The sequence below is a fragment of the Pseudophryne corroboree genome, chromosome 1 (genome assembly GCF_028390025.1).
Source record: "Pseudophryne corroboree isolate aPseCor3 chromosome 1, aPseCor3.hap2, whole genome shotgun sequence".
NCBI lineage: Eukaryota > Metazoa > Chordata > Amphibia > Anura > Myobatrachidae > Pseudophryne > Pseudophryne corroboree.
In genome coordinates, this window is record NC_086444.1 from 1,184,011,153 (window position 1) to 1,184,036,425 (window position 25,273).

Below are 25,273 nucleotides of genomic sequence, written 5' to 3' on the forward strand. Positions count from 1 at the left end.
ATTTTGAGATATTTTATTTTCATGTGCGGTATGCTTTCTGCTATGTGTGATCAATATTTTAACCGTCCTCCGTTAGTAAGAGTTTTTTCATCCAAGTTTGGATTTAATAGGCCTTCCTTTCCGTCAATAACAGCCGTCAACATACACCTCGACGGTTTGCGGTGTAGGATTCCGCGCTCACGAAACGGGGATACGATGCGTGGATACGAGGTTCGCCTCTTCATGGCGGCCTTTACGATGGCCTTTCAGGGTGGGTGAGTGGGTGTCCGTTTCGCGGACTTCTGCCTCGCCCATGCTGGCGGCCCACGTCGTCGTACGCCCCGACGGTTTGTGGTGTGGGATGCAGCGCTCCAAGACCGACGTAGTGGGCAGGGGGCTGTGGGTTCGAGTGGGGTCGGGCTCGTGTGCAGGGCATTTGTCCATTTCTCGCGGCCCGGTCTTATTCGTCTGTATGGCCTCCAGCGCCCTCCCGGGTGGCTCGTCCATTGTGGCGGTTCCCCGTTGACTAGGTATCAATTCCTGTTGGTTTTGGGACGTTGTATTTTATACCTGGGTCTATCTCTGGCCGGCTATGGGGCTCACTCTTTCCGCATCAGCGCTGCTTCGGCAGCCGCTGCGGTGGGTTGGTCCGAAGTCGATGTCCGAGCACTGGGTAGGTGGAGGTCTGGTGCAGTCAGACGCTATATCAGGCCTTTTCCTCCCAGTGCGCCCTTTTGAGGATTAGCCGCTCGTCGCAGTTGCACTTTGCGATTGCGGGGGCCTTGAGGAATTTTTGTTTTATCGTTGGTTTTAATTACGGCTTTTGCCGGCTGACGAAGTTTTGCGTTTTTGCCTCAAGTCAAATTGGGCGACCCGCCTCCCCCCCCCCCCCCCCCATCCCTCCCCCACTTCCTGTTAGGGATACAGGTTAGGTTACCCAATTTCTCCTTATATTTAATTTCTAACCTCAGTGGTGGGCCTAACACCCTTCTTTTGCAGGCAGGTCGGCTGGATCCGAGCTTATATGGCTTGTCGGCCGGGGGGTGGCATTTTCACTGGTGCGCCGGGTCTTGAGGTCCTTTTTAGTTTTGCATTCTGTTTTCTTTAGTTTGAGTTGAGTGAGTTTTCCTGTATTCTGTTTTGTTTAGTTGAGTTGAGTTTTCGGTTCAGGTGGCGGTGGCAGGTTGGTAACCTGGCAGTTGGCCGGTTTCTGAACGGTTATTTTAGTTCAACTTAAGGAGTTTATTGTTAGTAAGTTCGGGTGAACTTTTAGGTCATTTTACAGTCCTATTATTAATTTATGGGCACCACCGTACCTGGTGGGCCCATATGATAGATCATAAACATGTGTGGATATCGGGGCCGGTGGCCCTATTTTTTAACCCGTAAGGGCGGAGCGTACCTCCGTCCCTACAACTGTTGGTGGACAGGGGTAGTGGCAGAAGGTCGACCCCTGGCCTTGGATTTTGGATTTACGATGTCTGGGATGGAGGCAGGAGGCCGATCCCGGAACATCTGGGGCAGAAGGCCCCCTCACACTTGTGTTTTTTATTGTTCGGGATGGAGGCAGGAGGCCGATCCCGGAACATCTGGGGCAGAAGGCCCCCTCACACACACATGTTTATTGCTCTATTTCGTCATATAATTTTGGATTACCCTTATTAAGTTGTTTATCATGCTTAACCGTTCTTCTCCCCGCCACCTTAGTTAGAGAGGGAAGTCTGCACTTTTAGTTTTAGTATTAATAGGCCTCCCTCTCAGTCAAAATAAAAAGCTGACCCCTTTCACGCCAATTACAGTTGTTGTGTCTTTATTTACTAAGATAAGTGTGCTTGAGTGGCGTGCGTATGCATCTGACGTGTGAAGTTTAAGATTGCGTAGGTCATGAATGTGGCCGAGACAACATAAACTCACCGCAGGGCATGCGGCGCGCCTCTTAATGCATCACTCTGGCACGGAAGGGGTTACAGTTTTTTGTGGGAGGAACGTAAGGCAAACTGCCTGGATTGTGATTGGCTGTATTCTGTATAGGGGCCGGTCTGACATACATATAGTCTTCAGATTGAGGAAATCCTGCCTCTTTCAAGTTTTTCGTGACCCACCCTCCCGCCCTGGGGAGTTGGTTTTTGTTGCTCCAATGGGGTTACTTGTGTCGGCTTTTGGTGGCCGGTTTCTGAACGGTTATTTTAGTTCAACTCAAGGAGTTTATTGTTAGTAAGTTCGGGTGAACTTTTAGGTCATTTTACAGTCCTATTATTAATTTATGGGCACCACCGTACCTGGTGGGCCCATATGATAGATCATAAACATGTGTGGATATCGGGGCCGGTGGCCCTATTTTTTAACCCGTAAGGGCGGAGCGTACCTCCGTCCCTACAACTGTTGGTGGACAGGGGTAGTGGCAGAAGGTCGACCCCTGGCCTTGGATTTTGGATTTACGATGTCTGGGATGGAGGCAGGAGGCCGATCCCGGAACATCTGGGGCAGAAGGCCCCCTCACACTTGTGTTTTTTATTGTTCGGGATGGAGGCAGGAGGCCGATCCCGGAACATCTGGGGCAGAAGGCCCCCTCACACACACATGTTTATTGCTCTATTTCGTCATATAATTTTGGATTACCCTTATTAAGTTGTTTATCATGCTTAACCGTTCTTCTCCCCGCCACCTTAGTTAGAGAGGGAAGTCTGCACTTTTAGTTTTAGTATTAATAGGCCTCCCTCTCAGTCAAAATAAAAAGCTGACCCCTTTCACGCCAATTACAGTTGTTGTGTCTTTATTTACTAAGATAAGTGTGCTTGAGTGGCGTGCGTATGCATCTGACGTGTGAAGTTTATGCCCTTTACTTTATACTGTGGGAGCTAAATGCTCTGCCCTCCAGTCTGATGTGTCCGAAAGTCACGCTGCACTGATGTTTCATATAGAAAAGCACAACGCAACTTACTGACCACGTTACAGTGCTGGATGGCAGGGGAATTTTACGGCATGGACTGACTAGGAAATAAAGTGTGGGGAGAACATTGCCCATGTTATGTCCCTGCAGACACCTGGGAATTGCACAGGGATAAGAGACACAGGATAACAGGGTCCCCCTCCCCCATGTGCACAAGCAGTATAGGTGATGTCAGGTTTCTGTGAAGCAGTCTTCCAAAATACACATGTGTTATCATAAGAAGCCATCCAGTAATAACCTTATATAGTCAGTGAAAATGTCACAGGTCCAGGAATTGCATTTACTTGGCTTCTGCTGTCTGTCTGAGGTCTCACAAGTCAGGGGCATTCAAGCATGTCAGAGGAAGTTTAAGGCACAGTGTGCATTTTTTTTTACAAATGTAAACAGCAGTGTATGCAAGTACTGATTGAATACATTTGGAAAGTAACAGTTAGTTTGCGGACTGTCCCTCTCAGCATGAGATACTGCAGGGACATGCTTGGATGCCCCTAGACATGCTTGGATGCCCCTAGACATGCTTGGATGCCCTAGGCAAATGCCTAGCCTGCCTATAGCTAAGGCCGGCTCTGCACCCCAGTCTGTCTGTCTGTGACTGTCTGTCTGTCTGTGTCACCCCATCCCCTTGTATATGTTACCTTCCTGGGTATGTCTATATAAATATATGACCCTCCCTGTATATGTGTGTTATACCCTCCAACTTTTATACACAGAAATCGGTAAAAATTAGAAAAGGGGGCGTGGTCATGGTTAAAGGGGCGTGGCCACATCCCTTTTCCTATAGGTCGGTTCTAAATCCAAGTTGGGCAAGGGACCTCTGACACCACCGGGGGGCGGAGCCACGTCACCAGGGGAGGAGCCACGGCCGAACAGGGTACCCGAAATGTATCCTCGCGGGCTCAGTGGCTCGCTACGCTTCGCTCGCCACCGGGTTACTAAAGGTAGTAGTTGGTGGCGTGGATAGTAGAGAAACTATGACGCTGGCCTAGCTCCTCCCCCTGGTGATGTGGCTCCTCCCCTTGACATCATAGGTCCTTTAGGCCACTTGGATCTAGCATCTACCTTTTCCTGTGCTGTCAATGGAAGTTTGGAGAGCCAAAAATCAGTACAGACCATAAAAAAAAGGTACTGTAACTGCTAAAAAGGTACAGTTGGAGGGTATGGTGTGTGTCTCTATATGTGACCCAACCTGTATATGTTTCAATATATGACCCTCCCTGTATATGTGTGTGTCTCTATGTGTGACCCTCCCTGTATATATCTCTATATGTGACCCTCACTATATGTGTGTCTCTATGTGTGACCCTCCCTGTATATGTCTCTATATGTGAACCTCCTGTATATGTGTGTGTCTCTATGTGTGACCCAACCTGTATATGAGTGTCTCAATATGTGACCCTTCCTCCCTGTATATGTCTCTATATATGACCCTCCCTGTATATGTGTGTGTCTCTATGTGTGACCCTCCTTGTATATGTCTCTATATGTGACCCTCTCTGTATATGTGTGTGTCTCTATGTGTGACCCTCCCTGTATATGTCTCTATATGTGACCCTCCCTGTATATGTGTGTCTCCATGTGTGACCCTCCCTGTATGTCTCTATATGTGACTCTCCTTGTATATGTGTGTGTCTGTATATGTGACCCAACCTGTATATGAGTGTCTCTATATGTGACCCTTCCTCCCTGTATATGTCTCTATATATGACCCTCCCTGTATATGTGTATGTTTCTATGTGTGACCCTCCCTGTATATGTGTGTGTCTGTATATGTGACCCAACCTGTATATGAATGTATGTATCTATATGTGACCTGCCTGTATGTGTGACCCTCCCTGCATATGTGTGTCTGTATATGTATATGTGACCCAACCTGTATATGGGTGTCTCTATATGTGACCCTTCTCCCTGTATATGTCTCTATATGTGACCCTCCCATATGTGTGTGAATCTATGTGTGACCCTCCCTGCATATGTCTCTATATGTGACCCTCCCTGTATACAGTATGTCTGTGTCTGTATATGTGACGCAACCTGTATATGATTGTGTCTATATGTGACCTCCCTGTATGTGTGACCCTCCCTGCATATGTGTGTCTGTATATGTGACCCAACCTGTATATTTATCTCTATATGTGACTCTTCTTCCCTGTATATGTGTCTCTATATGTGACCCTCCCTGTTTATGTGTGTGTCTCTATATGTGGCCCGCCCTGTTTATGTGTGTGTCTCTATATGTGACCCTACATGTATATGTGTAAGTAGGGTATGAATGGATTAGAGAAGGGGTGTCCCAAACTGGTATCTTGCCCACGGCCACATGGGATCTTAATCCGGCTCTGCCTCTAAGAGTTATGTAGTGGAGGAGGGTCCCCCAGCAGCACAGAGCATATCAGGAGATTAGTTATGTAATTCTCCTGTCACGCTGATGCTGGATATTTGTGGTATTAGCCAACTGACGCTTGTGTGAGTGATTTTTTTGTCTTTCACTACTTATATCTTCATTTTATCTTCATATTGAATGTGAACTGTTTTCTAGTGTCCATTATAGCTGCCAAACCCATTGAGATGAGACGATTTAGGGCCAGATGCATCATTGCTTGGAAAGTGATAAAATGGAGAATGAAAAAGTACCAGCCAATCAGCTCCTAACTGCCATTTTTGAAACACAGCATGTGACATGGTAGTTAGGACCTGATTGGCTGGTGCTTTTTCACTCTCCATTTTATCACTTTCCAAGCGATGATGCATCTAGTGCTTAGTCTTTCTGAAGGTCCTTTTTGAGTTTATATAGTTCTACCACAGCAGCCACCTCTTACTCTACATTATGCAACCTTGAAGGATTTTCCTTCCAGGCCAAGGCTGGGTTTTGTGCTTGCAAAGCCTAATGCCAGGGAGTTGACAGGACCCACAATGCCCAGCTCTAAATGTTAAAATTGGCTGTTTGGCAGCTGCCCATGTAGGGTGGCCTCTTGCCTGGTTTCCATGTATATCAAAGTCACTGCTCTCTGGCACCTTCTGGAATTGTTGCCTTTGACGTGCCTCCCACTCCCACTTGGCTCATTGTCGTGGCTTGGCAGCTCCGTAAGTTGGCAGCAAGTTCCCAGCCAGGCTTTTGTCTCTTCCCCAGAAAGAATCTCCAGCTGGAGCAGGAGCGGAGCGGCTGATTACACGGCACGGCCTGGGCTTGCTTGTTCAGCTATTTTGGCAGGACAGTGTTGAGCAATTTACAGAAAGTGCTGACCCATGAGCCAGTACTACAGGCATCGGTACGTGAGTGAAGTTACCAACCTAAGTTCTCATCATAAGGAAAACATTTCCATTCTGTGAAGCAGGGACTATGGGCCTAATTCAGACCTGATCGGTGCTGTGCGTTTTCTCACAGCAGCTGATCAGGTCTGAACTGCGCATGCGCCGGCGCATGCCAGACAGCCGACGGCCGTCTCAGCCCTGCAATCGCCGCTGCCTGATTGACAGGCAGAGGCGGTCGCTGGGCGGGGCGGCGGCGTTTGTCCTTAGGGGGCGCGGTCCGGGCAACACGGGCGTGCCCGGACCGTGCGGGAAGGTGGGCCACGGCGGCTGCGTGACATCACACGCAGACGTTGTGACCCTCACAGCGACGAGCAGCTCCCTGCCAGCGCGCAGAAGCTGCGCTGGTATGGAGCTACTCCTAAAGTACAATTGCATCGCCGCTGTGCGATGCTTTTGTACTTGTGCGGGGGAAGGGAGGGGGGGAGGGCCTGACATGTGGGGCGGACTAGCCCTGTGCTGGGCGTTCCCCCGCAAGTCTGTGTTACTGATCGTAGATGTGCTAAATTTAGCACATTATTGTTATTATTATACTATCTTATGCTAATGCAAGTATCCATAGGTTGGGTACGAATGGTTGACAGTTAGCATGCCGACATGGATGATATGTCGACTCAACGAACTGTCGACAAACATTTCCTGGTAGTCTAGTGGTGTCTTACCTTGCTCAGGCGGCTGCGGCAGCTCCAGCATCTTCTGCCAGGTCCCAGTGGTCACATGAGTACCAGTTGCAGCACAGGCGTCCGAGGCGCTGTGTTCCAGGAAGTAGTTCTCCCCTAACCACACCCCTTCCCACCTCCATCCTAACCCTAACTCCCCCCCGCAGCCTAACAATCCCTGCGGCTTCTAACTGTAGCCGTTGATATCCTCATGGCATCATTTCAGGTACCTGTCGACAGCTTGAAGCATGTCAACGCACTGTTGTTTAGTTTGTGGAGTTACTGTCCTTCTAACCAGATACCAGCATCCACATTTTTTAACTTATTGGCAGTTTGAGGATGTGAACCTGGTGCCTGTCGACAGTTTCAACCAAGTCGACGCACTGAGTTTGAGATTGTGGTGTTACCGTCGACCTTCTGACCAGATACCAGCATCCATAGGGCTAAAGCAAGGCCACGGCATCTTCAAGGAAACCGCGCTGCCCACCGTTTTTCTCGTCCTCAGCCGCAACTGTCTTTATTAGTATCAGCACTTGGACCTGGGTGCAAGAGATCCATCAGATACAGGCTTCCCTACCCTGTACACATGATCTCTTGCGTGCGATTACAGTGTTGCAACCCACAAACGCCCAAGATAGATCTGGATGAGATCTGACCGAATAACTGCAAATATGCGAAAATTCGCTTCTGCGCATGAAGTTTGCTTAAACTGACGTATAGTGAGCTGCTTCTGACTCAGACTCAGGACCTGTATGTGCATGTACTTGGTGACTGAGCCCGTTACCTGTTGTGTCCAATACAATGTCTTAAGGACTATAGCAACTGAAGCCCTGCACAATGGCGCCAAGAGGGGGGTGGATTGGGTACTAATTACCCCAGCCCAGGCTTGCTGGAAGGGCCTGTGCAGCCACCAGCTCCCCCAGTATGGCCGCCGATTTCGCTTTGCAGAGCCCGGAAAGATGTTCTTACTTCATTTTTTTTTTAAGGGGTGTGTTCACATCTCCTTGGATTTGGCCACCCTATATAGATACCCCACTGAATAGAGTATTGGGACTTTGGGTACTAACAAGGGGATGCTCTATAGAACTCTTGAGAGTTTGCTTAATACTTTAGGCCTCAGTTAGAGTTGCACATAATGTGGTCCCATTTCCGGACATCTACAGCGACATTACGCATCTAGACGACAGCACTGCCGCTAGCCCTTTGCCCACGAGAGCAGCCGCCATCACTAGTAAGGGCACACCCCCCCTACTCCATGCATGGTGCAGAAGATGCAACTGAAAATGGCGTCTACACTCAACACTCTGCCGCACATCTCTATGTCTACTGCAATGATTCAGAGCTGCATGCGATGCTGATGGTTATGGAGTTAATTGAGCCATAGGGCTGGTGCAACATTTTATGGTGCGACCGATGGTGGAGATTACAGATGTATCAGGTGGTATTTCAGCGCCTGCATACGCTTGATAGCGGGCGTCTCAGTCCTTGCACATGCAGACCAACGCTCGTACACAAGGGTAAGGCCTGATACTACCATTAACATAAAGCCGAAGAGCAAAAGAAACTGAGGCGGCCGATCAAGGCCCAACGTCTGGGTGAGACACATTATCCTTCATGACCAAACCCAATCTGGAACCCTTACAGCAGCAGAATGAGGACCAGCTTGGAGCTGCAGGCCATCAGACACTATTTAGCACATGAAGGTAAGGCCATTAGACAGAAAGCTCTTGTACTACGTCCGAGGTAGCCGCAGACAAAGCCCACACAAATGGGACAGCAACAAAAAAAGCATCGACAGCAGCAAATTAATCTTTTCCTGCGAGTGAAAGAGTGGTGAAGTATCTGCGGCTGGTCCTGTCTTCCCAAGGCCTGGTTGTGTTCCCTGTTTGTTTCAGTCTTGTTTCTCTTCACGCTTGGTTAGGCCCGGCCTTTCTATGGGGCTTTCTTCCCCTCTCTCACATGACTGTGCAGGTGTGTTGTATGGGAACCCTGAGCTGCAGTCTTAATTAGTGGCATAGTATGAGATTCCCTGCCGGGCTTTTCACAGGGTCCACTGGCTCAGGATAGGGCGGCCAGCGTGACAACACCATCCAGACTGACACATCGCACAATGGCTGGGGAGCAAAGGGCAGAAGAGAGGAGTTAAAAGCTGAAAGGGTCCAGGGACCGTCTCCAACTCCACCGCAGTTGGTTTTCCTAGTAAAGGGCTTGTTAGTTGTTACCAGAGTAATATATGCATTCCATAGAGCTTGTACGACTAGCGGTACTCCCATCCACATACTGTACGCAGCGTTAGACAAACATATCACCAGTCTGTTGCCATCACATGTACTGATGTACTGTGCCTGTCAGCTGCTGTAAATATTACCAGGTACCTATGGACAGAAAACTCAGTCACCACCCACCGCCCACTAGTCACTACCCTGGGGGATGTTAATGCGCACACACCATAAGCTGCATATATGGCACGCATGTCCCGTCTTCTGGTAAAGGGGGCATCTCTCACACAACCTGACTCCACATCCCCCTCTATCTGTCCTCCTTGATCCAGTCCTTTCTCAACGTTTCCCCTTCAGCCCCCCACTCACTCCAATGCCTGTGCCCAGCTCACCTCTTCACCCCCAGCTATCACTCCTATACGTATCCCCTAATGCCCTCTAACATCCTCTTAGGTGTGACGTCCCCCCTCTGGTGGCCAGTGCCACCTCATAATCCCACAGCCAAGACTTTGACAAAATGGCCGCCAGCTGTGGGAATCCCTACCTCGCCTGACCAGAATCTCCCTCAACACTCACTCATTCAAGCAGCCCCTCAAACCCACCATGTCACTAGTGGCTACGTCCCCTCCACCTGATGCATCTCTGCCTGTGCCCTACCAAATCCTCCTGTCTCTCTCTGCCCCCTAGACTGTAGGCTCTCATGAGCAGGGCCCTCTGATCCAGGGCAAGGGCCCGTGTGCTGCCTCTATGTGCCCCCTACCCCCTTCACCTCTCACAGGGGTAAATTTACTAAGATGGGAGTTCTATTTAAGATGGGATGTTGCCCATAGTAACCAATCAGATTCCAGGTATTATATTCTAGAAGGCGCTAGATAAATGAGAAGTAGAATATGATTGGTTGCTATGGGCAACATCCCATCTTAAATAGAACTCCCATCTTAGTAAATTTACCCCACTGACTGATAGCCACAGTAGTCTAGTGCGCATGTGCCAATCTCTGGGAAAACCTGTAACTTTATAAGGGCGAGATTCAGTTGTTTTCTTGCCGGCAGCCATTAGATGCCACCCAGCGGAGCTATTCAATTGTTGCTCCGTTTGGGCGTGATCAGCTGCCGGCGCCAGCATTTCAGTTCGCACCACCCCCGGGAGTGGTGAGCTGAAATGAGCAAAACGTGACTTGTTTGAGAGATCGGGCCTCTCAGCCCTTTGGTCGGTCTTAGAGGCCGGCTAAACCCAACCTCTCTGGGCGCGACAAGTGTGATGAAAACCACAATCGAATATCGCCCCCCTCATCTCTATATGTTTAGTCTTCATGCTAGCCTTCTGCCGCTGAGCCGCCGCGTGAATAGATGCTGTGCGCACGCCAGCTATTCAACTAATATATTTACAGTACATGTGGTGGTACTCGATCTCTCGGCTGTCGGGTTCCCGGCGCTCTGCATACCTGCACGGGATCCCGACCGCCGGGATACCGACAACTATTCTCCCTCTTGGAGGGTCCACGACACTCCTGGAGGAAGAATAAATAGCGTGGTGCTCGTAGCGCGCTGCCGTGCCCGCAAGGGGCTCTTGTGTGCTCGCCCCGCTGCCGGCATTCTGGAGGTGGGGATCCAGGCGCCGGTATGCTGGGCGCCGCGATCCTGAGTACCGGTGAATCGTAGTACACTCATTTAGAATAGATGGGCTTGTCCCTCATACTGGGTCTGTACTGGTGATGGGTCTGTACTGTATACTGGGGCTGTATTGTATACTGGGGCTGTACTGTATAATGGGGCTGTGCTGCATACTGCGGCTGTACTGTATACTGGGTCTGTACTGGTGATGGGTCTGTACTGTATACTGGGGCTGTACTGTATAATGGGGCTCTGCTGCATACTGCGGCTTTACTGCATACTGGGTCTGTACTGGTGATGGGTCTGTACTGTATACTGGGGCTGTACTGTATAATGGGGCTGTGCTGCATACTGCGGCTGTACTGCATACTGCGGCTGTACTGTATACTGGGTCTGTACTGGTGATGGGTCTGTACTGTATACTGGGGCTGTACTGGTGATGGGTCTGTACTGTATACTGGGTCTGTACTGGTGATGGGTCTATACTGTATACTGGGGCTGTACTGTATAATGGGGCTGTGCTGCATACTGCGGCTGTACTGTATACTGGGTCTGTACTGGTGATGGGTCTGTACTGTATACTGGGGCTGTACTGTATAATGGGGCTGTGCTGCATACTGCGGCTGTACTGCATACTGGGGCTGTACTGTATACTGGGGCTGTGCTGCATACTAGGGCTGTACTGCATACTGGGGCTGTACTGTATACTGGGTCTGTACTGGTGATGGGTCTGTACTGTATACTGGGGCTGTACTGTATAATGGGGCTGTGCTGCATACTGCGGCTGTACTGCATACTGGGGCTGTACTGCATACTCGGGCTGTACTGTATACTGGGTCTGTACTGGTGATGGGTCTGTACTGTATACTGGGTCTGTACTGGTGATGGGTCTGTACTGTATACTGGGTCTGTACTGGTGATGGGCCTGTACTGTATGCTGGGGCTGTACTGTATAATGGGGCTGTGCTGCATACTGCGGCTGTACTGTATACTGGGTCTGTACTGGTGATGGGTCTGTACTGCATACTGGGGCTGTACTGTATAATGGGGCTGTGCTGCATACTGCGGCTGTACTGCATACTGGGGCTGTACTGCATACTGGGGCTGTGCTGCATACTGGGGCTGTACTGCATACTGGGTCTGTACTGGTGATGGGTCTGTACTGGTGATGGGTCTGTACTGTATACTGGGGCTGTACTGTATAATGGGGCTGTGCTGCATACTGCGGCTGTACTGCATACTGGGGCTGTACTGCATACTGGGGCTGTACTGTATACTGGGTCTGTACTGGTGATGGGTCTGTACTGTATACTGGGGCTGTACTGTATAATGGGGCTGTACTGCATACTGGGGCTGTACTGTATACTGGGTCTGTACTGGTGATGGGTCTGTACTGTATACTGGGTCTGTACTGGTGATGGGTCTGTACTGTATACTGGGTCTGTACTGGTGATGGGTCTGTACTGTATACTGGGGCTGTACTGTATAATGGGGCTGTGCTGCATACTGCGGCTGTACTGTATACTGGGTCTGTACTGGTGATGGGTCTGTACTGTATACTGGGGCTGTACTGTATAATGGGGCTGTGCTGCATACTGCGGCTGTACTGCATACTGGAGCTGTACTGCATACTGGGGCTGTACTGCATACTGGGTCTGTACTGGTGATGGGTCTGTACTGGTGATGGGTCTGTACTGTATACTGGGGCTGTACTGTATAATGGGGCTGTGCTGCATACTGCGGCTGTACTGCATACTGGGGCTGTACTGCATACTGGGGCTGTACTGTATACTGGGTCTGTACTGGTGATGGGTCTGTACTGTATACTGGGGCTGTACTGTATAATGGGGCTGTGCTGCATACTGCGGCTGTACTGCATACTGGGGCTGTACTGCATACTGGGGCTGTGCTGCATACTGGGGCTGTACTGTATACTGGGGCTGTACTGCATACTGGGGCTGTGCTGCATACTGGGGCTGTGCTGCACACTGGGGCTGTACTGCATAGTGGGGCTGTACTGCATACTGGGGCTCTACTGCATTCTGGAGCTTTACTGCATACTAGGGCGGTACTGTATACGAGTGCTGTACTGCATACTGGGCTTTACTATATATGGGAGCTGTACTGTATAGTGCGCTGTGCTGTATACGGGAGCTATACTGCATAGTGAACTGTACTGTATACGGGAGCTATACTGCGTGAACTGTACTGTATACGGGAGCTATACTGCGTGAACTGTACTTTGTAAGGGAGCTATACTGCGTGAACTGTACTGTATACGGGAGCTATACTGCGTGAACTGTACTGTATACGGGAGCTATACTGCGTGAACTGTACTGTATACGGGAGCTATACTGCGTGAACTGTACTGTGTAAGGGAGCTATACTGCATAGTGAACTGTACTGTATATGGGTGTGGTACTGCATAGTGAACTGTACTGTATACTGGAGCTATACTGCATAGTGAACTGTACAGTATATGGGTGAGGTACTGCATAGTGAACTGTACAGTATATGGGAGCGGTACTGCGTAGTGAACTGTACAGTATATGGGAGCTGTGCTGTATAGTGGGCTGTACTGTATACGGGAGCTATACTGTATAATGGGGCTGTGCTGCATACTGCAGCTGTACTGCATACTGGGGCTGTACTGCATACTGGGGCTGTGCTGCATACTGGGGCTGTACTGAATACTGGGGCTGTACTGCATACTGGGGCTGTACTGCATACTGGGGCTGTGCTGCATACTGGAGCTGTACTGCATACTGGGGCTCTACTGCATTCTGGAGCTTTACTGCATACTAGGGCGGTACTGCATACGAGTGCTGTACTGCATACTGGGCTTTACTATATATGGGAGCTGTACTGTATAGTGCGCTGTGCTGTATACGGGAGCTATACTGCATAGTGAACTGTACTGTATACGGGAGCTATACTGCGTGAACTGTACTGTATACGGGAGCTATACTGCGTGAACTGTACTTTGTAAGGGAGCTATACTGCGTGAACTGTACTGTATACGGGAGCTATACTGCGTGAACTGTACTGTATACGGGAGCTATACTGCGTGAACTGTACTGTGTAAGGGAGCTATACTGCATAGTGAACTGTACTGTATATGGGTGTGGTACTGCATAGTGAACTGTACTGTATACTGGAGCTATACTGCATAGTGAACTGTACAGTATATGGGTGAGGTACTGCATAGTGAACTGTACAGTATATGGGAGCGGTACTGCGTAGTGAACTGTACAGTATATGGGAGCTGTACTGTATAGTGGGCTGTACTGTATACGGGAGCTATACTGCATGAACTGTATTGTGTAAGGGAGCTATACTGCATAGTGAACTGTACAGTATATGGGTGCGGAACTGCATAGTGGGCTGTACAGTATATGGGAGCGGTACTGCGTAGTGAACTGTACAGTTTATGAGTGCGGTACTGCATAGTGGGCTGTACAGTATATGGGAGCGGTACTGCATAGTGGGCTGTACTGTATATGGGAGCTATACTGCATAGTGAACTGTACAGTATATGGGTGCGGTACTGCATAGTGAACTGTACTGTATACGGGAGCTATACTGCATACTGGGCTTTACTATATATGGGTGCGGTACTGCATAGTGGGCTGTACAGTATATGGGAGCTGTACTGCATAGTGGGCTGTAATAAATACCGGTGCTGTACTGCATACTGGGCTACACTTACATATAATAATATCATATGTACCCATAACATGCCTAGCATAAATATGTATGTACAGGGTGTGTGAAACGTGACGCCCCACTACATGACTAATATCTGTAATGTTTTGTCTTCCTGAGTCGGGTCTCCTGGTTCTAGCTATTTTTGCACTGGTATGATACAAAATTATATGTTAACTTTTTATTTGTAAAATCTGTGTATATTAAAAGATATTGTTATGCTGCAAACAAATTTTACATAAAGCGCATCCATAAAAAAACAGAGAGAGAAGGATCCCCAGGTGTTGGGGAACTATAAGCCCCAGCATGCTCTACCAGCCTCCTCTTTTTGCATTGAAAAGGCAACATCTTTGTAGAACTGCAAGTCTCAGCATGGCACTGGCTTTAAAGTGAAGCTACTTCAAGTTCCTGCCAACAAGTGGCTGGCTGAGACTTGTAGTACCACAAGTGCCAGTTGGTGAGCTACAACAAGTTGCATAACCCAGCTCAGGTAGAATATCACTGAGCTGAGCCTACGGGGCTCCTGTGATAGTGTGCGGTAACCAATAGCGATGAGATATTGGCTGTCGTTAGACTTTTGCAGAGTCTGAGTAATAGAAGTGGATGTTGGTTGATAGTCACGGCCTTCAGGACCCAGAGCCTTGTTCATGTATATCTTATATACCATGCCTCTGTGTGGCCAATAAATGCTCCACATGCCCCTAACCCTGTCTTCTTCCAGCCCCGGGGCATGAAGCCCCCCCCCCTGTACACCCCCCCTCACCCCCCAGATGGCCAGGGAAGGAACAATTAGTGGCTCTGGAAAGTCGGACCAGCTCCCCTTTTGTCAGCACGCTTAGATTCCGCTCTGCCCGGCCAGACGTGAGTTAATAATGCATTATTCTCCTGGCTAATGGTGATTATACATGACAGGAACTGTGAAATTTGGGTGGGTGTGTGCATGGGGTCAGGTTGAAAGACTTTTCTTTTCCCTTTACAGAATTGGCAATCACTGGCAACAGCTCTTACTTTTCCTCCCCTGAGCCCAGCAGCCCACCCACACAGCTTTTCCAGGGAGGGGGGTTCTTCCCCAAAAATTTTTTGTGCTACACAGTCCCTTAATTGCTGCAATTCCAGCGAGCGGCTCCCTGATTTTAGGAGGATTGTTCTGTTTTCTCTTTCTGTATCTGTATATTCTGTTCAGAGATTCCCTGCAGCTACATACATGTCAGACATACACCCTCCGCGGCGTGGCAGCTAGACATGACCAGAATGTAATCTTATTGCTCAATATTCACATCCAATATACAGTGTAAGTCCCAATAGGAATATATACTGAGAATAACCTATCCATAACCTATCCGGGTACACAGAGCCAGAGAAGTGATGCTAGGTGCAGAGGTATAGGATATTATCAGATAATGAGAATTACATCCGACGTATACAGCAGGAGAAGTGATACTGGGTGGGTACATACATATAGGACATTAACAGGTAATGAGAATTACACCCAGCGTATACAGCAGGAGAAATTATGCTGGGTACCTACTGTAGATACAGGCAATAAATACATTTGGAGAATTACATCCAGCATATAGTAAAAGAGAAAAGGTGGTACTGAGCATTTGGCCATACATACAGAATATAAATAATAAGAATTACAGGAGAAATGGTACTGAGCATTTGCCCATACAGTACATACAGAATATAAATAATAAGAATTACACCCAGCGTACAAAGCAGGAGAAGTGGTACTGAGCACTTGCCCATACATGTAGAATATAAATAATAAGAATTACACCCAGCGTACAGAGCAGGAGAAGTGGCACTGAGCACTTGCCCATACATACAGAATATAAATCATAAGAATTACACCCAGCATACAGAGCAGGAGAAGTGGTGCTGAGCACTTGCCCATACATACAGAATATAAATAATAAGAATTACACCCAGCGTACAGAGCAGGAGAAGTGGTACTGAGCACTTGCCCATACATGCAGAATATAAATAATAAGAATTACACCCAGCGTACAGAGCAGGAGAAGTGGTATTGAGCACTTGCCCATACATGCAGAATATAAATAATAAGAATTACACCCAGCGTACAGAGCAGGAGAAGTGGTACTGAGCACTTGCCCATGCATACAGAATATAAATAATAAGAATTACACCCAGCGTACAGAGCAGGAGAAGTGGTACTGAGCACTTGCCCATACATACAGAATATAAATAATAAGAATTACACCCAGCGTACAGAGCAGGAGAAGTGGTACTGAGCACTTGCCCATACATGCAGAATATAAATAATAAGAATTACACCCAGCGTACAGAGCAGGAGAAGTGGTACTGAGCACTTGCCCATGCATACAGAATATAAATAATAAGAAATACACCCAGCGTACAGAGCAGGAGAAGTGGTACTGGGGACTTGCCCATACATACAGAATAGAAATGATAAGAATTACACCCAGCGTACAGAGCAGGAGAAGTGGTACTGAGCACTTGCCCATACATACAGAATATAAATAATAAGAATTACACCCAGCCACCTTAGTTAGAGAGGGAAGTCTACATTTTAGTTTTAGTATTTAATAGGCCTTCCTCTCAGTCAGAAAATAAAAGCTGACCCCTTTCACGCCAATTACAGTTGTGGTGTCTTTATTTTATAGAATAAGTGTGCTTGAGTGGCGAGTGGATGCATCTGACGTGTGGGGTTTATAGAAATAATAAGAATTACACCCAGCGTACAGAGCAGGAGAAGTGGTGCTGAGCACTTGCCCATACATGCAGAATAGAAATAATAAGAATTACACCCAGCGTACAGAGCAGGAGAAGTGGTCTATTCTTAAAAACCGACTCATCAGCAAATGTTATTATTAATACTATAAGTTAACAATACGCAAATTTCACCATATGTTACTATGGTGTGTAATATGTCTAATAGGATTACTCCTAGTGGATGGGGCAGACTGTATCACAGGACAGGTAGGTAGTTTTCCTCTCAGACCACCTTCATTTTCCTTGTTGTTATTGGGAATATTTAGGGCGATACTTCCACTATGGGGTTTATTACCAGGGCTGCCTGGAGCCCGGGATTCTCAGGTTCAGGCATATAACTGTGGTAAGGAGCTCTATGTTACAATATATATATATATATATATATATATATATATACATGAAGAGACAGAAGGACTTGAGCAAGCCTACATCCACAGAAGATATGTGGTTAGCTATTCAAGATGTTTGGAAGGGTTGGGTTCGGGTTGGTCACCATACCGACGCTGGGATCCTGATAGGTTCTATTCCCACTCTATATGTCGTGGACACCCAGGAGTGGGAATAGTCCCTGTTGGCATGCCGACCGGCGGATTATTGAGCATTCGGGATCCCGGCGTCGGTACTGTGACTGGCAGTCTCCTGACAGCCGGTCACATAACTGCATCCCGTTGGGAACAACCTCCCTGCCGAGTTCCTTCAAGAACTGTGTGCAAGTGTACCTAGAAGAATTGATGCTGTTCTGAAGGTAAAGGGAGGTCACACCAGATTGATTTAGATTTCTCTTCTGTTCATTCACTTTGCAGGTCAACTGACAAAAATAACCTATTAAAAGTTCTATTTTTGAAAGCATTCTTACGTTGTAGCATTTTTTCCACACCTGCCTAAAACTTTTGCACAGTATATATATATTTTATATATATATATATATATATTTTACATACATACCCGCACATTGCACCCAGCGTACTCCTTCTCGCTCATCTTAGCAGTGCTCCTCGTAGTGACTGTACAACTAATGCTTACGTATGGCCAACACTGGGGGTCATTCAGACCTGATCGCACGCTAACTTTTTTTGCAGCGCTGCGATCAGGTCAGAATTGACGCATGCGTATGCACCACAATGCGCAGGCGCATCACACGTTTTACGAAGATTCCATTCGCACAGCCGATCGCAAGGAGATTGACAGGAAGAAGGCGTTTGTGGGTGGCAACTGACCGTTTTCTGGGAGTGTTTGGAAAAATGCAGACGTTCCCAAGCGTTTGCAGGGCGAGTGTCTGACGTCAATTCCGGGACCGGACAGGCTGAAGTGATCTCAGCAGCTGAGTAAGTCCTGGGCTACTCAGAAACTGCAAGTTTTTTTTAACCGCTCGGTTGCACATGCGATCGCACACTTGCTATGCTATAATACACTCCTCTGTAGGCGGCGACTATCTGATCGCAGGACTGCAAAAAAATAGCTAGCAAGCGATCAGGCCTGAGTGACCGTCACTGTTACCAAATAGTAACAACCAGACGCTGTTTTCTTATGCATAGAAGCAGGTTGCAAATTGCTATTTCTAAGTTGTAATAATTAGTATTTTTCTCTCCTCAGGTTACCGAACAGTGTGTGGAGTAAATGGACCGCTGGTGGTGCTGGATAATGTAAAAGTACGTAGCATGCGGAGGAATCACTATGTGGATTATATAATAATAAGAATGACAAAGACTAAGGGGAACATTTACTAAGCATGATAAGAGCGGAGAAGTGAGCCAGTGGAGAAATTTCCCCATTAACCAATCAGCAGCTCTGTATAATTTTATAGTATGCAAATTATAGATGTTACTTCAGTGCTGATTGGTTGCCATGGGCAACTTCTCCCCTGGCTCACTTCTCCGCTCTTATCACTGCTTAGTAAATGTACCCCTAAATCCTTGCATGGCCCCCTGTTTTCTCATTAAGGGCGGGATGTACTATAAGACATCGCCGCCCCTCGCCAACTACCGCAGCGATACTAATCGCATATGTACTAACATATGCGATTAGTATTGCAATGCGGTATAGGAGGCCCCCCGCGATGATGTCTGTGGTGGTCTGCGGGGGTCGGCAGGGGTCAGCGGAGGTCTCCGTCACCTCCCAGACCCGGGAGGTGACATGCGCAGGGAGTCCCCGGGCTCCTCCTCCTCCCCCCTGCAGCCGGAAGGAGACAAGGCTGTGCTGCGGGAGAGAAGGAGGAGGGGGGCCGCACCAGCAGCCTCTCAGGTATGCCGGGGGGAAGGGGGGGGGTCGTCGTGAGCAGCGCAGGGCGGCGGCGGGATCCGGCAGCGGCGGTAAGAGTCCCATAGGCTTCTATAGGGTATCGCCATAAAAAGATGGCGATACCCTATAGGGCGAAAACGCGGCGGTCGGGGATTAGTACATATGAAAATGCGGTAAAACGGGGGTTTTACCGCATTTTCCCTTTAGTAAATCCCGCCCTAAATGTACATTGGGCCTAATTCAGTAGCCATGGGGCCCGCAAATGCCTCTGCCTGTCAATCAGTCAGAGTTGTTCGCAGTTAATGTGAGCCAACCGCTTAAATTGCGATTGCATCGCGTTTGTGATTCGACCTTAGTAAGGCCCATTGTCATGATTCTGCATCTTATGTCAGGGAAAGGGAGTGCTGTATGTTTCCTTACTCATTACTAGTACTATGTATGACACAATTATAAGAAATGTGTATATTTACTATATATAAAGTCACTATAAATGTAGGTGAGTCAGTTTAGATTTGGGTGCCAGGAGAGGCGTGAGGCCACATGATGCGTATCGGAGTATCACGTTCCCACAGTGACCTCCTGTATCCTGATCACGGCCCTACGTCTGTTATTATCCAGTCTTGTGTTATTGCTGAGCTGGTTCCCCGGTATAAAGCGCTCAGCACATCTAGGCGCTATATAAATAATAATAATAATTCCAGCACACAGAATGTGTGGGCACAGAAAATGCCTTATAAGTGACTGACAAGCTGCAATTTCCTGCATTGTAATCTATTTCCCCAGCGCAGGGGTACAGTGTAACTATACTTGGGAAAGAACCATCAATATATTCGGTGGTCATGTTCTAGCAATCTGCGTCCTCTGTAATCAGGGGACAATGATGAGACGCATTTGTCTGTGTTCTCTGGATGATGGTATAAAATAAGCGCCTATTTCAGTTTATCACCAACAGTAATCCTGGCTGCCCCACATAAATAAGAAACTATATGAAATGACTGTTGCTTTATTATATGGTAATAAAAGAGATAAGGGAAGATCTGTGCAGCGGGTACAGTGATATATATTCTACACTGCACAAAGCTACATTAGTGCATTGAATACAATTGTTTCTGTGCATTAGATATACAGTAGACCACTGGTTCCCAAATGGTTTTGAATCACGGCACCCCAGAGTATCAGAAATGTTTTAACCGCACCCCCAGGCCAAATGTTTCTTATTGAGAAATTAAAAAAAGATATATTAAATTAGGTAAATTGTGTTTATGTGTCATCCTAAAGGCCCATACACACTAGCATACCTCCCAACTGTCCTGATTATTGCGGGACAGTCCCGTTTTTTGAGGTCTGTCCCGCTGTCCCTCCCGCGGGCCGCAGTGTCCTGCGGTGAAGGGGGGGGGGGGGCAGTTGGGAGGCTCCTGATCACTTGCTGTTGAACTGAGCATAGCAGAATAGACGCTGTGTGTACGCGCACAGCGTCTATTCCAGTGAGGGAGAGGGACTGGGGGCATGGCCAGCGGCTCACAGCGTGCTGGCCGTGCCCCCACTGTGATGAAATTTGGAGGCGTGGCTCACGATCGCGTCACCCACGCCCCCTTTCCATTAGGCCACACACCCTCTTCCCTCCTTGCAGCACCAGAATGTTGGGAGGTATGCACTAGACAAGAAAGTGAAGGATCTCGCTCAGAAGGGCCAATCGCAATTTACAATCTTGTCCAGTGTGTACACTCGATGTCGCTAACGATGCGCGCTCCCAAGCATCGTTAACGACCCCCTCCCTCGTCTGAACATGTACAGACGAGGGAGGTCCTCGTCAACGACAGCCATGCTGCATCTGCATGGGTGTTGTTCCCCCCCCACCGCCTTCGCTCCCTTTCCCGCTGGCATTGGCAAGTGTGTATGCGGGCCAATATCGGCATCGGCGGATGCGGGCCAATATCGGTGTCGGCGGGGACTCGTATAGTGTCTATGGGCCTTTAGGTTCAGTTATGTGGTAAGGGACAGGATTTGCTTCTGTTTGGCCACATATTTTATGACTGGCAGCCACCAGCACTGGTTTTGCCTATTATATTGACCAGAAATAGTTTGAATTGGTCCTGAACCACCACCCTGAGGCACCCCAGCAAGTGTCCAGCAGCACCCCAGGGTGCCATGGCACACAGTTTGAGAACCACTGCAGTAGTGGGAACTGTGCATTAGATATAGTCTGATCTGAACATTCAATACAGTTGTATCTGTGTATCATAGCTACCTACCTTGCTCCACCATCCTCCGGGAGGCTGCAGTGTGGTAGGCTAATGGGGGCGTGTCCGGTGATGATGTGGGTGGTCCGGGGGCGTGGCCGGCGGGAAAGCGAGCGGTCCGGAGGCGTGGCACAATAGTCACGTCATTGTAGCCCGCCCCCGCTGCCGAGAAAACAGAAAATCGTGTCATCGTATCCCCCTCAGACTGCCCACTTGTTCTCTGCTGCGGGCGGCCGAGGGGGAGTGCGGGGGCTGCCAGCAGAAGCGGGACACTTGCCCACTTCTCCAGGGGGCTGAGAGGGCCACCCGATTTTCGGAAGCCTCCCGGCCTTTCTGGGAGGGTAGGCAAGTATGCTGTGTATAGGGGTTGGGGTCAGGATTCCGCATGGGGGCTCGCTTCGCTCACCACGCTAAAAAATCGCACATCTACAGTAAAAACCATTACTCTGACATGTGGGGGGGACGCCCAGCGCTGGGCAAGTCTACCTCGAATGACGGGCACTGCCCCCCCACACACGTGTGAAAGGTTTTTATACTGTACATAAGGGCGTATTTACTATTATTTGTGGACATCCCCCAAAATAACGTTTCCTTATCGCCACAACAGGAAAACTATGGGGACTATTTACTAAGCCTAGGAGAGAGATAAAGTGGACGGAGATAAAAATAAGAATTTACTCACCGGTAATTCTATTTCTCGTAGTCCGTAGTGGATGCTGGGGACTCCGTAAGGACCATGGGGAATAGACGGCTCCGCAGGAGACTGGGCACAATTAAAGAAAGATTCAGGACTACCTGGTGTGCACTGGCTCCTCCCCCTATGACCCTCCTCCAGACCTCAGTTAAGATACTGTGCCCGGAAGAGCTGACACAATAAGGAAGGATTTTGAATCCCGGGTAAGACTCATACCAGCCACACCAATCACACCGTACAACTCGTGATATGAACCCCGGTTAACAGTATGATAACAACGGAGCCTCTGAACAGATGGCTCGCAATAACAACCCGATTTGTGGAACAATAACTATTTACAAGTATTGCAGACAATCCGCACTTGGGATGGGCGCCCAGCATCCACTACGGACTACGAGAAATAGAATTACCGGTAAGTAAATTCTTATTTTCTCTGACGTCCTAGTGGATGCTGGGGACTCCGTAAGGACCATGGGGATTATACCAAAGCTCCCAAACGGGCGGGAGAGTGCGGATGACTCTGCAGCACCGAATGAGCAAACTCAAGGTCCTCCTCAGCCAGGGTATCAAATTTGTAAAATTTAGCAAAAGTGTTAGACCCTGACCAAGTAGCCGCTCGGCAAAGTTGCAGTGCCGAGACCCCTCGGGCAGCCGCCCAAGATGAGCCCACCTTCCTTGTGGAGTGGGCTTTTACTGATTTTGGCTGCGGTAGTCCTACCGCAGAATGCGCAAGCTGAATAGTGTTACAAATCCAGCGAGCAATGGTCTGCTTAGAAGCAGGAGCACCCAGCTTATTGGGTGCATACAGGATAAACAGCGAACCTCAGGAATCCCAAAACCACATTGAGATCCCAAGGTGCCACAGGAGGCACGTAAGGAGGCTGAATATGCAGAACTCCCTTGACAAAAGTCTGAACTTCAGGCAACGAAGCCAGTTCCTTTTGAAAGAAAATCGACAGAGCCGAAATCTGGACCTTAATGGACCCCAATTTGAGGCCCATCGTCACCCCTGCTTGCAGGAAATGCAGGACACGACCCAGTTGAAATTCCTCCGTTGGGGCCTTCCTGGCCTCACACCAAGCCACATATTTCCGCCAAATGCGGTGATAGTGGGTTGCAGTCACATCCTTCCTGGCCTTGATCAGGGTAGGAATGACTTCCTCCGGAATACCTTTTTCCTTCAGGATCCGGCGTTCAACCGCCATGCCGTCAAACGCAGCCGCGGTAAGTCTTGGAACAGGCAGGGCCCCTGCTGCAGCAGGTCCCGCCTTAGCGGTAGAGGCCATGGGTCCTCTGAGAGCATCTCTTGAAGTTCCGGGTACCAAGTTCTTCTTGGCCAATCCGGAACCATGAGTATAGTTCTCACTCTTCCCCTTCGTATTATTCTCAGCACCTTGGGAATAAGAGGCAGAGGGAGAAACACGTAAACCGACTGGTACACCCACGGTGTCACTAGAGCGTCCACAGCTATCGCCTGAGGGTCCCTTGACCTGGCGCAATATCTTTTTAGCTTTTTGTTGAGGCGGGACGCCATCATATCCACCTGTGGTCTTTCCCAACGGTTTACAATCAATCGGAAGACTTCTGGATGAAGCCCCCACTCTCCCGGGTGAAGGTCGTGTCTGCTGAGGAAGTCTGCTTCCCAGTTGTCTACACCCGGAATGAACACTGCTGACAGTGCTAGCACGTGATTTTCCGCCCATCGGAGAATCCTTGTGGCTTCCGCCATTGCCCTCCTGCTTCTTGTGCCGCCCTGTCTGTTTACATGGGCGACCGCCGTGATGTTGTCTGATTGGATCAGAACCGGTTTGTTTTGAAGCAGGGGACTTGCTTGGCATAGGGCATTGTAAATGGCTCTTAGCTCCAGGATATTTATGTGTAGTGAAATCTCCTGATTTGACCACAGCCCTTGGAAATTTCTTCCCTGTGTGACTGCTCCCCAGCCCCGAAGGCTGGCATCCGTGGTCACCAGGACCCAGTCCTGTATTCCGAATCTGCGGCCCTCTAGTAGATGAGACATCTGCAGCCACCACAGTAGTGACACCCTGGTCCTTGCCGACAGGGTTATCCGCTGCTGCATCTGGAGATGCGACCCGGACCATTGGTCCAACAGGTCCCACTGGAAAATCCTTGCGTGGAACCTTCCGAATGGAATTGCATCGTACAAAGCTACCATTTTTCCCAGGACTCGCGTGCATTGATGTAACGACACCTGTCCTGGTTTTAGGAGGTTTCTGACTAGAGATGACAACTCCTCGGCTTTTTCCACTGGAAGAAACACTTTTTTCTGGTCTGTGTCCAGAATCATTCCCAGGAACAGAAGACGTGTCGTCGGGACCAGCTGTGACTTTGGGATATTGAGAATCCAGCCGTGCTGCTGCAGCACTTCCCGAGAAAGTGCTACCCCCACTAACAACTGTTCCTTGGACCTCGCCTTTATCAGGAGATCGTCCAAGTACGGGATAATTAAAACCCCCTTCTTCCGAAGGAGTATCATCATTTCGGCCATTACCTTGGTAAAGACCCTCGGTGCCGTGGATAACCCAAACGGCAGCGTCTGGAACTGATAGTGACAGTCCTGTACCACAAACCTGAGGTACTCCTGGTGAGGAGGGTAAATGGGGACATGCAGGTAGGCATCCTTGATGTCCAGGGAGACCATGTAATCCCCCTTGTCCAGGCTCGCAATAACCGCCCTGAGCGATTCCATCTTGAACTTGAATCTTTTGATATATGTGTTCAAGGATTTTAAATTTAAGATGGGTCTCACCGAACCGTCCGGTTTCGGTACCACAAACATTGTGGAATAGTAACCCTTTCCTTGTTGAAGGAGGGGTACCTTGACAATCACTTGCTGTGAATACAGTTTTTGGATAGCCACCAACACTGCCTCCCTGGCAGAGGGAGTTGCTG

At 48.8% G+C, this 25,273-nt stretch overlaps 1 protein-coding gene across 1 annotated transcript in view; it reads left to right on the forward strand.

Moving 5' to 3' along the window:
* ATP6V1B1 (ATPase H+ transporting V1 subunit B1) overlaps positions 1-25,273 on the forward strand; it is a 109,375-nt gene that overhangs the window by 17,787 nt on the left and 66,315 nt on the right. The window contains exon 2 of the mRNA XM_063925301.1: positions 18,782-18,837. Coding sequence (XP_063781371.1) covers positions 18,782-18,837 — 56 coding nt within the window. The remainder of the gene's footprint in view (positions 1-18,781; positions 18,838-25,273) is intronic.